General features: G+C 53.1%; 1 protein-coding gene across 2 annotated transcripts; it reads right to left on the bottom strand.

Moving 5' to 3' along the window:
- Positions 1 to 2016: 2016 nt before the first annotated feature.
- LOC109259307 (uncharacterized) lies at positions 2017 to 15429 on the bottom strand. 2 transcript variants are annotated; one of them, XM_019436846.2, is made up of 5 exons: positions 14214 to 15427; positions 6287 to 6381; positions 5836 to 5952; positions 5537 to 5698; positions 2017 to 2795 (listed from the first exon to the last, which is right to left on the bottom strand). In XM_019436846.2, exons 1-5 carry the CDS (start codon positions 14544 to 14546, stop codon positions 2732 to 2734), a joined length of 771 nt encoding a protein of 256 aa, XP_019292391.2. In that variant the 5' UTR covers positions 14547 to 15427; the 3' UTR covers positions 2017 to 2731. The 2 variants fall into 2 exon arrangements, 1 of the variants encoding a protein (XP_019292391.2); XR_008421889.1 differs by lacking the exon at positions 6287 to 6381 and having other exon boundaries at positions 14214 to 15429.
- Positions 15430 to 15560: the final 131 nt, after the last annotated feature.

Below are 15560 nucleotides of genomic sequence, written 5' to 3'. Positions count from 1 at the left end.
CCACTGACTGCTATTGTCACCCAAAGGCGCAGTCCCCGGGTTCTAGGCATGGTTTTCCCGTCCTTTCACGAAACCTGTCTCAGCCAGCTCAGTAGTCACGACAGAGCGTTACAAAGTCCCGCATGGCTCCCACTGCAGAAACGAGTTCTCTCCCAGCCCCAGAGGCCAGTCTGACATCGAGGTGTGGGCAGGGTTGCTTCCTTTGAGGCCTCTTTCCTGGGCTCGTGCACAGCTGCCTCCTTCCTGCACGTGTCTGTGTCCTTGTGTTCCCTGCCTGGAAGGATATAAGTCACATGCATTGACCTCATCTCTGTCTCCTCTGTAAAGGCCCCACCTGGAGATAGAATTCTGTTCTGAGACCCTGGGGTTAGAACTTCAACATAAGAATTTGTGGGGGATAGTGGGGCCTGGGTGGCTCAGTCGGTGGAGCGTCCGACTTCGACTCAGGTCATGATCTCGCAGTTCGTGGGTTCAAGCCCCGCGTCGGGCTCTGTGCTGACAGCTCGGGACCTGGAGCCTGCTTCGGAGGCTGTGTCTCCCTCTCTGCCCCTCCTCCACCCGTGCTTGCGTGTGTTCTCTCCCTCCCTCTCTCTCTCTCTCAAAAATAAAAAGTAGGGGCGCCTGGGTGGCGCAGTCGGTTAAGCATCCGACTTCAGACAGGTCACGATCTCGCGGTCCGTGAGTTCGAGCCCCGCATCAGGCTCTGGGCTGACGGCTCGGAGCCTGGAGCCTGTTTCCGATTCTGTGTCTCCCTCTCTCTCTGACCCTCCCCCGTTCATGCTCTGTCTCTCTCTGTCCCCCCCCAAAAAAAAAAAAAAAGTTGAAAAAAAATTAAAAAAAAATAAAAAGTAAAGGGGAAAAAAGTTGGGGGGGGGGCATACGGTTCAACTCCCAATGAGCACCTACCCCATTTTCCCCTGGTGGTTGGCACCCATCCCCCACTAGTAAAACAGTGTCTTCTCTGCCTGCTGGTTCAGTGGTCTGAGGACCCGACGGAGCCCCTGGGCTCCCGGCCTACAGGAGGGGGACTGAGTCGCCCGGTGGGCCGGGCCCTTCCTTGGCTGCCAGGACCTTCAAGCTGGAGAGCTGAGATTCCCTGGGCAGTGAGGCTGCCCCCGCCCCCCAGCCCTGGGTTCTGGCTTTTGGTGGAACGGCAGCACACGGACAGAGTTTGCACTCAGCCCTGAGCTCCTGGCTCAAGCCGGAGGTCCGAGGAGTCCCTCCTTCGGAGGTGGCTGTGGCTCCGGGGCAGTCAGGACCGCACCACCGTACCCTCTGCCGGTCGTGGTGTCCCCACCGTGACTGCAACTTCCGTGTTGTCAGGCTGCCACCAGGTTGCCGACGCATCCCCGTTCTCTGACCCGCTGACGGGTACCTTTGGTCCTTGCAGATTTGTGCTTGGGCTTCCCGAGAGGTGGGGCGTCCTCGTGACTGGCCCACATGCAGTCTCTCTGCCTGGGCTCGGGGGGATAGCACTGGGGTGGCAGGGAGGCCTGAGTCCCAGGTGCGGGGACACCCCCAGATCCAGGCAGGTGTGTCCGTGGGACACAACACCCTCCCTCCGTGCTTCTCCCCGGACCTCGTCCTCAAGTTTCCCGTCTTGGGCTTCAGGAGTCTGGCCGGCCGCCCGCCCCTCTGGACGATACCTTGTGCGAAGCTGGGCCGGGCCAGGTGCGTGGGCTGGGTTCGGCCCGCTGAGGCACCGTACGTGTATGCCTTTGCCCACAACCGTGTCTGCACGTTCTCGTATCCCAGCAGCCAGCAGGAACCTCCCCCCCGCCCCCCTCCCCGGTAAAGCCCCGGGTGGGGTGAGAGCAAGGGGGGGCCGGCACTTCCTGTCTGTACCACTGACTTCCAGCTGTTCCTGGGCCCGTCCCTACTACTTTCCCTTCGGGACGGAACACTGCATGCACTTGGTCCTCAGGGGGCACTTGGGTCACACGGCCACTGGGGAGATGGGGTCAGACTTCGGCCCCAGCTCAGGGCCGCTTTTCAAGTGGATAATTAATTTTTTTCAATGTTTATTTTTGAGAGACAGAGTGAGTTGGGGAGGGGCCGAGAGAGAGGGAGACACAGACTCCGAGGCAGGCTCCAGGCCCTGAGCGGTCAGCACAGAGCCCGACGCGGGGCTGGAACTCACAAACCATGAGATCATGACCTGAGCCGAAGGCGGACGCTCCACCGGCTGAGCCCCCCAGGCGCCCCCTCGAGTGCATAACTGATTTTGATCAGGAGGAAGTGGCCTTGCCCTAGGGCGCTAGGAGTCTGGGCTGGAGGGCTTTCTCCTGTGGGCACCTGCCACCGGCAATGTGGGCCCGACGGGCCATCCACCCAAGTGGCGAGTGGCCTGTGTCCTGCCTGGATGAGCTGCAGGGACTTCTCTTGCCGACACTGCCCGATGCCCAGGAAAGCGGCTAGAGAAGAGTGCGTGTGCTGGTGCACGCCGCGCCCCAAGTCTAGAGTGTCACCGAGCACTGGGCCTCGCAGAAGCAGGTGCTGTTGGGTGCAGCGAATTACCTTACTTCAGACAGGACGTGCCGGCATCTCCTAGACCATCGGATCCCGAAGGTTTTCCTGGAAGCTCCTGGCCTTTCCCACCCTGTGGTCACCACGGGTCTTAACAGGGCATGCAGGGTACTTGCCCAAGTTCAGCCGGCCGGCCGGGCAGTGTCCTCGACAAAACCAAGATCCCTGAAGGGCCAGACTAAGACGGGGGTGGTGCCATCAAGGTTCACCGTGGGAGCGTGCTGGCCTCTGCGTTGTGCAAAAACTGGCTGTTCCGATTTTCTTCTTCGCTGAGGATAGAAAAAGCATATGCAGGTTAGCCGTGGACCAGGTGACAGAACCGCATGTGGTTTTCTCCGTACTCTCAGCTACGATCGGCCTCGCCACAGGATACGTGGTGGTCACCTGTCCCGGCAGCATCCGGCAAGCTGTGTGAACACAGAAGGGATCCGCCCCCCGGCAGCTCCCAAGGGTCTGACGCTGGAACCGATCTCTGCGGGTGCCGCACAACTGGGCTGGGCTGGGCTGGGCAGGGAGGGGCCGGCCTGGGGGCTTCCGCAATGGCCGGGCCACTGGTTACATAGAAACGCCCCCTCCCTACTTCCAGGGACTACAGAAGGCCCTCAAGGCGGAGGCTGCAGAGCCCTCGGGCTCACGGACTCGGCCAGTGCCACCTCTACTGCCCCCCCCCCCCCCCCCCCCCGCCACCACTGTAATGGCTTTCAGGTGATGGTATTGGCATCATCTCAGGGCCGTTATCCAGTAACCCCCAGAGGTCTGAGAGCAGTCACAGTGCCCCGTATGCACGTGGGGACACGTGCCAGCAACTGTGTTATGAGCTCTTCCTTTAGGGGACCCGACCTGCCCCTCCATCGAGGGCTCTGGAGCGTCACTGTGACTGGTCGTGTCTGAGAACGGCCACCCAGACACCATCTGCCTGCAGATGCCCCGAGCAGGTGCTTTGGAAGCTGCCGTCTGCTTCGTCTCTTGGCGCCCTGCACGTAACCGGTCGCTTCTTGTTTGCAGAAGACGCCTGCGCCTCCGCCACTTCAGAGACCCCCTCGTATGGGCCGCCCCGGGGCCCCTCAGGACTTGATCCGACTCACCGGCCTGTCTCGGGCACGGCCAGGACCCCAGGTCCCGAGCGGCAGGTCCCGAGGCGGGTGGCGCTGTAGTTGCCGGTGCGCAGCCAGCCTCCTCCACTCCAGGCGCTCGGGCCGGCTCCGCACACCCGGTCCCCGTGGCCGCACCGTCACGCACCTGTGTGCCGATCGAGATTCGCTGCCATGAGGCTTCTCGGGCTCCTGTCAGGGCAGCTGCGGAGACCCGGGCTTCCTCGCCCCGGGGGGGTGGGGGGCCGTGTTAGGGTCGTACCTCCTCGTGGTTCTGGAGGCGGAGGGATGACCGGGCACGGATGTGACGGGCAAGGGCTTGATGGCCCTGGGCTAGAGGACCGAGCGGCCTTGGCCCCGTGTCCTTCTCAAGTCTCGGGTGTCCCTCCTGAGGGACAGTTTGCAAGCAGTTTACAAGTTGTAAACGCTACTCCTCAGCAAACGGGGACCTCCGCGAGTCCAGCCTTGCGCCACCCAGTGGCCACAGAGACCCGGCCCCACGTGGCCCCGCTCAGTTTCCCTTCTTCCCTTTCTGCTTCCACCTGCGCTGTGCCCGGGGAGCCTGAGTGCCCGTGACGCCACTTCCCAGCCACAAGGTCAACCCCCAACTCCTCAGAGCTGAGCCGCCTCGTGCCAGGAGCCCGTGTAGAAGGTCCGTGTCCTGGGGCCACTGCCAGTGCTGATGGCCCCGTGGGTCAGGGCCCCGGCAGGGAGGACGTGCGCACTCCGGCTTCGACGCAGGGACCGGCTGCAGAGGCGGGTCGGGAAGCAGAAAGCCCAAGGGAGCCCCAGGCAGGGGTGTTACCCTTCCAGGTGCGAGGGAGGAAGAGAGGGGTGCCCCACAGGCCCGAGGCCTCTAACCTTGCCCTTGGACTCCTCCCAGCTTGTGCATAGACCAAACCAGGCATGACTTGGAGTCCAGCACAGGGAGGGGCCGGCAGTGGGCCTGCTGGGGGAGGGGAGGGGAGGAGGGCCCCGTTGAGGGCCGCAGGAGGGGTGGCGCGGCTGCAGAGGAGGGCCACCCTGAGCCTGGTGCCCTCGCCCACAGCCCAAAGAGGGCGCTGGGGCAGCTTGGGCAGTGGGAGGGTGTGGATGGAACCTGGCCCCTGGCCTGATGGGACGGCACGGATGCACACCCCTCCCAGGCTGGGTGAGTGCGGGGTGTGGCTGCCGGGGTTCATGCGTGCCACTGTCCGGCCCAGCACTGAGACGTTACCATCTGCCATGCCCACTGGAGCGCAGCCCAGGCACCCTGACACCAGGCCAGAAGTCTCCCCGACACCCTTCTGGTCGAGGGTCTCCACCTGGGTTGGCAGAGGAGAAGGCCTCTGCAAGCGGCCCCTCCCCGCCCGAGCCAAGTTGGGCTGTGGATACCTCCACTCAGCAGCCAGAGGTGGCCAGAGCCCCGTCGCCCACCGGCCACACAGGGGCCCCGGGCGGGCTGGCACGATGGCCGTCCCTCCGGGGGACGTTGTGTGTGGTAGGCGGGAGGGGGCTGTGAATGCCAGCACCGTCCCCAGCTCCTGCCTCCAAACTCCAGACCACGACCCTTGGGGAGAACTACAGAGAAGCCTGGTAAGGAACACCCCGGGCCAATGACAGTGTGAGCTGGGCTTCGCCACCAGGGAGGCTTGTCCACCGGTCGGCCCTGCTCAGGATGGCCTGGCCCGCCCAGGCCGGGGGCAGAGGCGGGGGATCCCCTCAGGGACCAGGGGTGCACACATGCAGGGGCCTGAGGCTGGTTCTCGGCAGGAGTGTTGGTCAGCCCCAGGAGTTCTCGCCCTGTCCTGGGAGAGCCCGCCGTGAAGCAGGACTGGTGTCACACACCCACACCCGGTGACCCTTCTGTGGGGACAGCCAACCCCGGGAAGGGGCTCCCAGGTCAAGGCTTAGACCAGGGGCTGCTCCTCTGAGCTCACCTCTCAGAGGGATGTGCGTGGGGCCGCCCCCCGTACGCTGTCTGTGGCTGAGAGTCGCAGGTAGCACCCCCGGTGTCCCTCGAAGAGGAAGGAGTGAGTGGGTCCCGGTCTGGCCAAACAGTGGTTCCAGAACAGATGCAGGAAGGAGGCCAGCCCCGTGCTCTGTTGAGGGAAAGCTCCAGTGAGGTTCTCAAGTTGAGAGAGCAGTGACAGGAGGGAAAGCGTAACCAAAGAGGTTGTGCATGTGTTAAGACGTCTAACACGATTTACATCCCCGAGTCGGGCATTCATGTACTCACTCAACAAACACTGATGCGGCGTCCGTGTGCCGCAGGCCTGTCCCCTCAGCCGTGTCCTGACCCGACCGCTCCGTGGAGGGCTCTCCTCTGTCCTTCCAGCACGTCAACCTGGGTTGTCTTTTGAAACAACGCCTTTGCTGAAGCATAACGGAAGCAATAATGTGCACTGTTGAAAGTGTACAATTGGATACGTTTCGGCACATTTACATCCAAGACCACAGTCCAGACAGCATCATCAATCACCCCCAGACGTCCCCATGCCTCCCCCGTCCCCGGGTCCTGCCCTGTCCCTGCAGAGCCACTGGCTGTTCTAGAATGTTACACACATGCCATCATGCAATGTGCACTCTTTCTTTACTTTTAGCGTTTCTTTCCCTTGAGACACCTGCTTCGTTCTACTGTTGACTAGGTCCCGTCCTATGGGTGTGGGGCAGTCCGGGTGCCCACTCACTTGTGGGACATCTGTGTGGTTTCCGGTTTGGGGCTATCACATCCGTGCACCGGTCTTTGTACGGACACGCGCCTTCTTCTCTGTCGGGTGAACACCTGGGAGTGGAATGACCAGATCATAAGACTAGACGTGATGTGTGCTTACCTCTGAAACGCTTGCTAAACTCTTTTCCACAGTGGTCGTATCACCCGTGTGGGGAGCTCTGTTCGGCGCGCGCCTACGTCGATCTTGCGTCTCGGAAAGTGCGCTAATATTAGTTCTAGGGGCCTTTTTCTTGCAGATTACGTAGAATTTTCTACATAGATGATCATGTCATTTACAAATCAAGGCCATTTTACTTATTTCTTTCCAATCCGTACCGGCTTGAACCTCCAGGTACAACGTAGAATAGCAGAGTGGAAAGAGCAAACCCACCGCCTTGTTCCGATTTTAGAGTGAGCTTTAGCCTTAGTCTTTAATAATTAAGTGTGATGTCAACAGTAATGTTTCTTCAGACCGGAGAAGCCTTTTCCAGGGTTAGTTTGCTGAGAGTTTTTTTCCATCGGGAACAGGTATTAGATTCTGTCCATTGCTTTTTCTGTATCTATCAGGATAATCTTATGGCTTTTCTTTCAGTTAATATGGTAAATTACACTAACGGATTTTCAAATGTTAATTTGCATCCCTGGGCTCAACCCCACCTGATCACCATATGTTATCCCTTTTCATACTTGCTGGTTTCATGGAATGAGTTGGGAAGTGTTTCCTTCTCTTCCCTTTTCTGGTAGCATTTTTGTAAAATGGGTTTTGTTTCCTCCCCAAATGTTTGTTTGTTTTTCTTTTTGTTTGTTTGTTTGTTTGTTTGTTTGTTTGTTTGTTTGTTTGTTTTTAGGAATCTCTACACCCAGTGTGGGGCTCGAACTCACCACCCTGAGATCAGGAGTCACATGCTCCACTGACTGAGCCAGCAAGGCTCCCCCCTCCCTAAATGTTTTCTAGAATTTCTCAGTGAAGTCCTCTGAGTGTGGTGTTTTCTTTGTGGGAAGGTTTTTAACTATAAGTTCAAATTATTTAATAGATATATTCAGGCTCCCTATCTCTTGTAGAATGAGCTCTAGCAGTTTTTAATATTCAGTGAATTTTTCCATTTCATCTAATGTGTCAAATTTGTTGGTGTGAAGTTATTAATAATATTTCCTGTTTTTATATTAACATGTGTTAGACCCATAGTGGTGTAGCCTCTCTCATTCCTGATATCAATTCCTGTTTCATTTCTCTTTAACTCCAGATCCATCTGTAAGAGAGTTATTGATTTTACTGATTTTCTTAAAGAAACAGCTTTTGGTTTCACTATTTTTCTCTATTTTTCTATTTTATTGATTTCTAATGTGAACTTTATTATTTCTTTTTCTGTCTACTTTGGGTTTCATCTGTTCTCATGATGGAAGCTAAGGTCAATGAATCATGTCTTCTCTAAAATACATGTGTAGTGGTATACATTTCTCTAAGTACTGCCTTAACTGCATTCCACAGGTTTTTTTTTTACATGTTGTCTTTTCATTTCCATTTTGTTCAAAATAACTTTTTAAGTTTATTTACTTATTTTGAGAGAAAGAGAGCGAGCACAAGCTGGGTGAAGGGTCAGAGGAAAAGAGAATTCCATGCAGGATCCATGCTCAGCATGGAGCCCAATGTGGGGCTTGATCCCATGACCCTGGGATCATGACCTGAGCCAAAATCAAGAGTCGGTTGCCCAACTGACTGAGCCACCCAGGTGCCCCATAGTTTAAAATAATTTTTAATTTTCATTTTGTTTTTTCTTCAATACATGGGAAATTAAGAAGCAGATTATTTGGTTTGCAAATATTTGAGAATTTTCCAGATAGCTTTCTGTTAGCGATTTCTAATATAATTGTAGTGTGGTCAGAGAGCATTCTTTTAATGACTTGAATTATTTTGTATATGTTGAGACCTGGGCCCAGAAAATGAAAGACTCTCCTATAAATATTAATTAGGCCAAGTTAGGTGGCAGTGTTTTTCAAGTCTTCTATGTCCCTAATTATTTTGTGCCCACTTGTGGAATCTAATATTGGGAGAAGAGAGTGGAACTCTGTGTATAATTGTGGATTTGCCCACTTCCCCCATCAGTTTTTGCTTCATGGACTTTTATCATCTGTCATTAGGTTCATGCACATTTAGGGTTGTTATGTCCTTTTGATGATGTTATCAGTTTGTTATCACAAAATGAACCTATTTATTCCTGGTGATACTCTCACTGTGGGTTTTCTTTCTTTTGATGAGCATCAGCATAGGATAACTTTCCCCATCCTTCTACTTTCCCCTATTTGTGTCTGTGAAGTGTGTTTACATAGGTAGCACCGAGTTGAATCTTGCTATTTTACCCAATCTGGCAACCTCTGCTTTTTAATTGGGATGTTTAGGCCATTTACATTTAGTGTGATTATTGATGTGGTTGGGTTTAATCTATCATCATGCTATTTATCTTTTATTTGCCTTGTCTATTGTTTCCCCCACTTTTCCTACTTTCTGCCTTTAAAAAAAAAAAAAAAAAAAAAAAAAACAACTCATTCCAGGGAGCCTGGGTAGCTCAGTCGGTTAAATGTTTGACTTCAGCTCAGGTCACAACCTCTCTCTCAAAAGTAAACAAACAAACAAACAAAAAAAAAACCCTGATTCAATCTGTCTCCTTTGTTGCTTTAAATTTTTTTTTAATGTTTGTTTATTTTTGAGAGAAAGACAGAGACAGAGCATGAGCGGCGAAGGGGCAGAGAGAGGGAGACACAGAATCCAAAGCAGGCTCCAGGCTCTGAGCTGTCAGCACAGAGCCCGCTGCGAGGCCCAAACCCACGAACCGCAAGATCATGACCCAAGCCGAAGTCGCACGCTTAACCAACTGAGCCACCCAGGCGCCCCTCCTTTGTTGCTTTATTAGGTGCAACTATTTTAGTGACCGCTTTGGGATTTATACCGCATGTTTTTGACTTGGCAATGTCTCCTGGCAAGATATGGTACCATCTCTATGTAGTAAAAGAGCCCTGTTACACTGTATTTTCACTTTTTCCTCCCAGACTTTGTGCTTTTGTGGTCGTATATTTTACTTTGTCATATGATACAAGCCCCACAATACACTGCTGTTGTTTTTGCTTTAAACAGCTGATTCTCACGGTGTCTGGTTGGCTCAGTCAGTAGAGCACGTGACTGTTCATATCAGGGTCTTGAGTTCAAGCCCCACATTGGATGTGGAGCCTACAAAAAAAATAAATAGCTAATTGTCTTTTAAAGAGACTTAAATAAGAAGAAGAACATTTCTTATTATTACTCATGAAGCTATCATCTCTGGTGCTCTTTATTATTATTAATAGTGTGTGTGTGTGTGCGCGCGCGTGTGTGTCTGTGTGCATGTGCGTGCATGTGTGCGTGTGTGTGTTCAGGTTTCCATCCGGTGCCACCTTCCTGCTGCTCAGAGGATGTCCTTTAACGGTTCTTCTAGTATAGATTTGCTGGTAAGTAATTCTTCCAGCTCCTTATGTCTGAAAAAGTCCTCATTTCATCTTTGTTCCCAAATGACATTATCGACAGTAAAGAATGAAGGTTGGCAGGTTTTTTTTCAGTATTGTAAAGATCTTGCGCCACTGTCTTCCTGCATGCACTGTGTTCACCCAACAGGACATCAACAAAACACCCTTTTCTTTGCTCCTGTATATAAAAAATTTCCCCTGGATACCTTTTTTTAAATAAGATTTATTTATTTATTTATTTATTTATTTACATCCAAGTTAGCATGTAGTGCAACAATGCTTTCAAGAGTAGATTCCAGAAATTCATGCCCTATGTATAACACCCAGTGCTCATCCCAACAAGTGCCCTCCTTAATGCCCCTTACCTGTTTGGCCCATCCCCCACCCACAACACCTCCAGTAACCCTCAGTTTGTTCTCCATATTTAGGAGTCTCTTCTGTTTTGTCCCCCTCCCTGTTTTTATTTTTGTTCCCCTTCCCTTATGTTCATCTGTTTTGTCTCTTAAAGTCCTCATGTGAGTGAAGTCATATGATTTTTGTCTTTCTCTGACTAATTTCACTAGCATAATACCCTCCAGTTCCATCCACATAGTTGCAAACGGCAAGATTTCATTCTTTTTGATTGCTGAGTAATACTCCGTTGTGTGTATATATATATATATATATATATATATATATATATATACCACATCTTCTTTATCCATTCATCCATCGATGGACATTTGGGCTCTTTCCATACTTTGGCTATTGTCGATAGTGCTGCTATAAACATGGGGGTGCCTGTGTCCCTTCGAAACGGCACACCTGTATCCCTTGGGTAAATGCCTAGTAGTGCAATTGCTGGGTTGTAGGGTAGTTCTATTTTTAGTTTTTTGAGGACCCTCCATACTGTTTTCCAGAGTGGCTGCACCAGCTTGCATTTCCACCAACAATGCAAAAGAGATCCTCTTTCTCCGCATCCTCCCCAACATCTGTTGTTGCCTGAGTTGTGAATGTGAGCCATTCTGATAGGTGTGAGGTGGTATCTCATTGTGGTTTCGATTTGTATTTCCCTGATGATGAGTGATGTTGAGCATCTTTTCATGTGTCTGTTGGCCATCTGGATGTCTTCTGGAGAAGTGTGTTCGTGTCTTCTGCCCATTTCTTCACTGGGTTATTTGTTTTTTGGGTGTTGGGTTTGATAAGTTCTTTGTAGATTTTGGATCCTAACCGTTTATCTGATATGCCATTTGCAAATATCTTCTCCCATTCTGTCAGTTGCATTTCAGTTTTGCTGATTGCTTCCTTCGCTGTGCAGAAGCTTTTTATCTTGATGAGGTCCCAGTAGTTCATTTTTGCTTCTGTTTCCCTTGCCTCCGGAGATGTGTTGAGTGAGAACTTGCTGCAGCTGAGGTCGAAGAGGTTGTTGCCTGCTTTCTCCTCGAGGATTGTGATGGCCTCCTGTCTTACATTTAGGTCTCTCATCCATTTCGAGTTTATTTTTGTGTCTGGTGTAAGAAAGTAGTCCAGGTTCATTCTTCTGCATGTCGCTGTCCAGTTTTCCCAGCACCCACTTGCTGAAGAGACTGTCTTGATTCCGTTGGCTGTTCTTTCCTGCTTTGTCAAAGATTACTTGGCCATACGTTTGTGGGTCCATTTCTGGGCTCTCTCTTCTGTTCCATTAATCTTTTTTTGTGCCAGTACCATGCTGTCTTGATGATGACAGCTTTGTGGTATAGCTTGAAGTCCGGGATTGTGATGCCTCCAGCTTTGGTTTTCTTTTCCAAGATTGTTTTGGCTCCCCTGGATACTTTTACGCTAGTCTCTTTTTAACTGTTCTTTAGCATTTTGAGAATGATGTACAAGCTTTAATGTAGTTTTCTTCATCTTTCTTGTGTTTAAGTTTTGTTGAGCTTTGGGAACTGTGGGCTTATGTTTTTCATTACATTTGTAAAAAAAACAAACAAACAAAAACAAACCTGGCCATTTTCTTAAAATGCCTTTTCTTTCCTGTTTCCACCTCCTGTCTTCTGAGACTCCAACTCCACCGGTAGCTCACCTTTGTGTAGTTGCCCAGTGGCTCCCTGACAATTAGTTCATTTTCCTTTTCAGTCACTTTTCTCTTGGTGTTTCATGTGGATGGTCTTTATTGCTATGACTTCAAGCTCACAATTTTTTTCTTGTGCAATATTCTATTAATCCCATTCAACGTATTCTTTATCTCAGACTTGTAATTTTCATTTCCAGAAGTTCAATTTGAGGCTTTAAAAAAATCGTCCATATCTGTACTTAACATATTCAGGCTTCCCTCCAGCATCTTGAACACGTGGAATATGGTCACGGTGAGTGTAAAGGATGTTCTCACCTTACCAATTCTATCATCTTCGTCACATCTGAGTTAGTTTTGGTTGATTTTCTCCCTCGTTATGGGTTATAATTTCTTGCCTCTTTTCATGCCTAATTATTTTTGGTTGCATGTCAAACAGTGTGTATTCTACCTTTTCGGGTGCTGGATAGTTTTATATTTCTGTAAATGTCCTTGTATTTGTTTCTGGGATGCAGTTAAGTTACTTGGAACTTGTGTGACCCTTTTGGGTTTTGTCTTTAAGCTTTGTTGGGCAGGACCAGAACTATATGTAGTCTAAGGTTGATTTTTCTCTGCTACTGAAGCAAAACCCTTCTTTCTACTTTAACTGATGCCCCTTAAATTAGGAGGTTCCCAACTCTGGCTGTCAGACACAGACACTATTCCCACCATCTATGGGCTTGCCTCCTTCTGGATGATTCTTCCTCTAAGTTGGGTGGGTTTTTTCCTTCTAATCCTTGTACCAGCCTGCAGCCAGCTGAAGCCAGGAGGCTGACCCTCTGTGCATCTCTGGGGGATCTCTCCCTCTCTGCACAGCTATTTCCTCTCCAGGACTCTGCCCTGTGAACTCTGGTCGTCTTGTCCTCCCGGGACTCCCCACTCCATCCCCTCAACTGAGGGAGACCTCGGGGCTCTGCCTGGGTCCCCACTGCCTACACTGAACCCTGGAAACCCTCTCCAAGCAGGGGAGCAGGGATGGTTGTAGTCTTTCTCACTTGTTTCCCATCTCTCAAGGATCATTATCCTTTGCTGTGTGATGCTCTGTGTTTTGGGTGCTATTTTTCACATATATTTATTTCTGTCTTTTTTTTTTTTTTTTTTTTTTTTTTTTTTTTTTTGCTGTTTTGGGCAAGAGCATGTGAATCTGGTCCCTGTTACTTCATCTGGAGCAGAAGCAGAAGCCTGCACATCAGCTGGTTTCAATTCCCTGCCAAGCGCTTTCCACCATCTGACGCATTTCTCAGTCCTTACACCTGCTGTTACGATGCCATGTGTGTGAGGGCTGAGGCCTCATCCTCCTGGCAAAACCCCACATCTCTAGCCCCCTGACAGAACCTGGCACAGGGCCAGGGCTCGTTGTGGCATGCTTGAACGATAATACGAAGAACAACATATTTTGGGGGGTTCACCTGCGCCAGGCAGGTGAGAGACAGAAACCCCGCAACTCTGTGTGACCAGATGGTAGATGGGGGGACTGACACAGAGAGGTTAGCCCATCGCCCTAAGTCTCAGTTTTAAAGGGGACGATTTAAACGGGTTTGGTGTTTCAGGGCAGCTGCCAGGAAGGGGCAGTGGGAGCTTGGCGGTGGGAGGGCTTCCTGGAGGAAGCGGCCTGGGCTGGGCATTCAGGCAGCCCTGGCTCCTGCCTGGGGAGCCCCGAAAGGTGGGCCTGGGGGTGCGGAAGTGGCGAGGCTGGGAAGGAGAGCTGGGTACTCTTTAGTGGGGGCCACCATGTTCCACGCCTCCGCCAGGGGGCAGCGTGTCCCTGCACAGGGCCGTGGGACGAGCCCCAGAGCAGCTCTCTGGGGCCCTACCAGTACCCACTGGGGGGCCACACCTCCTCGCCCACCTGCCTGGACTGCCGCCCCACCCGGGGCTGCTCATCGACCTGTAACCCCTCCCAGCATCCACCTTGGCCCTCACACCCGCACTGACTGCGGCGCATTCAGCCTACTTCCTTGTTTGTGACCTCCCCCGACTTCACGGCCAACTTTCCACACACCTGCCTTCGGTGGCCTCCACGCCTGTCGGAGCTTTCATGCTCTGGTTGTGTCTCCTCACAGACCCGTTCCTGAAGTCCAGGGCAGCCTTTGCAGTAGCCGAGAACCCCTCCGCCCGCCTGCCCATCTTGTCCGGAACGCCTGTCTGTACCCCAGTGCCAGCCCCCCGCCCAATCCCTCCTTCTCAGGCGGGCTGGAACCAGCTCTCCGTGCTCCCTCCCCACCGCGGGGCCTGAGTCCAAGTGCCGGAAGCCTACTCAGGTCTGCCCTTGAGGCCTTCCCTCAGGGCGCACGCGGGACAGGGTTGGGCTGGGCTCACCTCCACCCACCCACGAAGTGCCTACCTGGTCTGGAGACAGGATTGGGGAACCTGCCTTCTCACTTGCTTGGGAAGGCTGGGCAGTGTGGGCCTTGATAGCTCCAAACCCTGGCTGCTGGCACTCCCTCACCCGGCTCTCCTCTGCCTTGGGATGTTGGTTTCCAAGCCCTCTGCAGTTGCAATCTTTTCTGGAAGGCTTCCTGGAAGAGGGGACTCCTTCGAGTATAGAGGTTGCTTTAGTCAGGGTTCCTGATGCAACAGCATGGACGGAAGTCCAGAGGAGACCAAGAGGCTGCTGTGGAGCACCACCGTGACCGTGATTTTTCAGGGCGCCTGGGTGGCTCAGTTGGCTGAGCATCTGCCTTCGGCTCAGGCTGTGATCTCACTGCTCATGAGTTCGAGCCCTGTGTTGGGTGAGCTCGAGTCCACTCCAGGCTCGGCATTCTCTCTCCCTGTCTCTGTACCCCTCACTCGCTCGTGCTCTCTCTCTCTCTCACTCAGAAATAAACGAATAAATTTTAAAAAATTTATAGAAAAATGGTGATTTCTCCATTCAAGCGAAGTGACAGTGGGGCAGAGGCTCAGTCACAGGCCAGGGACGGTGTGCGGAAGGGTCAGAGAGACGTGCTGGGTGCAGGCAGGGGAGGCGTGGCGGTCAGAGCGCCCAGGGTGCAGCGTAGGGCCAGGCAGGGGCGGGGGAAAGTGTGCGGAAAGAACCCCAGGGAAGCTGGACTCCACAGCACATGGTTCCGGTCCTGGACGCGCCAACTGCTGGTTGGGAAATCTCGGATAAATTACCTGCCTTCTCTGTGCGGGCGTCTCTTCCTCTACTGCAGGTGACAGCAGACCCCTGCCTGGTCTGGGGGTTGTGTGTTGTTCTCTATCATTATTGTTAATGTCCTTGTTGCCATCACAGTGGGTGACAGGCCTGAAGCCCCCAGGTGGGTGGCAGGAACATACCTGCCTTCGCTCACGGCCGCTGGGTAAGCTGAACCTCGAAGCTCCACATCCCCCAGACCTGTGCCCCCCTCCCAGAGCCGCGTGGGGTCAGAGCCGGGTCTCGGATCTCTCAGAGAGCCCCGCGGCCGTCCGGTTCGCGCCTCCTGGGGTCAGGGTTGGCCGTGGGCCCCACCAGGGCACCGGCAGTGGGCGTCTGACGCAGGCACGGTTGGGTGCAGGTAAGGGGTGGGCGCCGCGGCGGGACAGGGCGGGGAGCTGCCGGCCGGGGCGGGGCGGGGTGGCAGGGGCCAGGCCCGGGCGGCGGAGACGCGCGGGGCGTGGGGGGGGGCGTGGCGTGGCTGGGCCGGGGGCGGGACGATGGCGGGGTTGGGGGGGGCTGGGCGGAGTCGGGCCGGCAGGGGGCGGGCGGAGG

Source organism: Panthera pardus, unplaced genomic scaffold (assembly GCF_024362965.1).
Source record: "Panthera pardus isolate Hobbes unplaced genomic scaffold, ASM2436296v1 HiC_scaffold_13, whole genome shotgun sequence".
Taxonomy (NCBI): Eukaryota; Metazoa; Chordata; class Mammalia; order Carnivora; family Felidae; genus Panthera; species Panthera pardus.
This window is presented reverse-complemented; position numbering and strand designations above follow the sequence as displayed.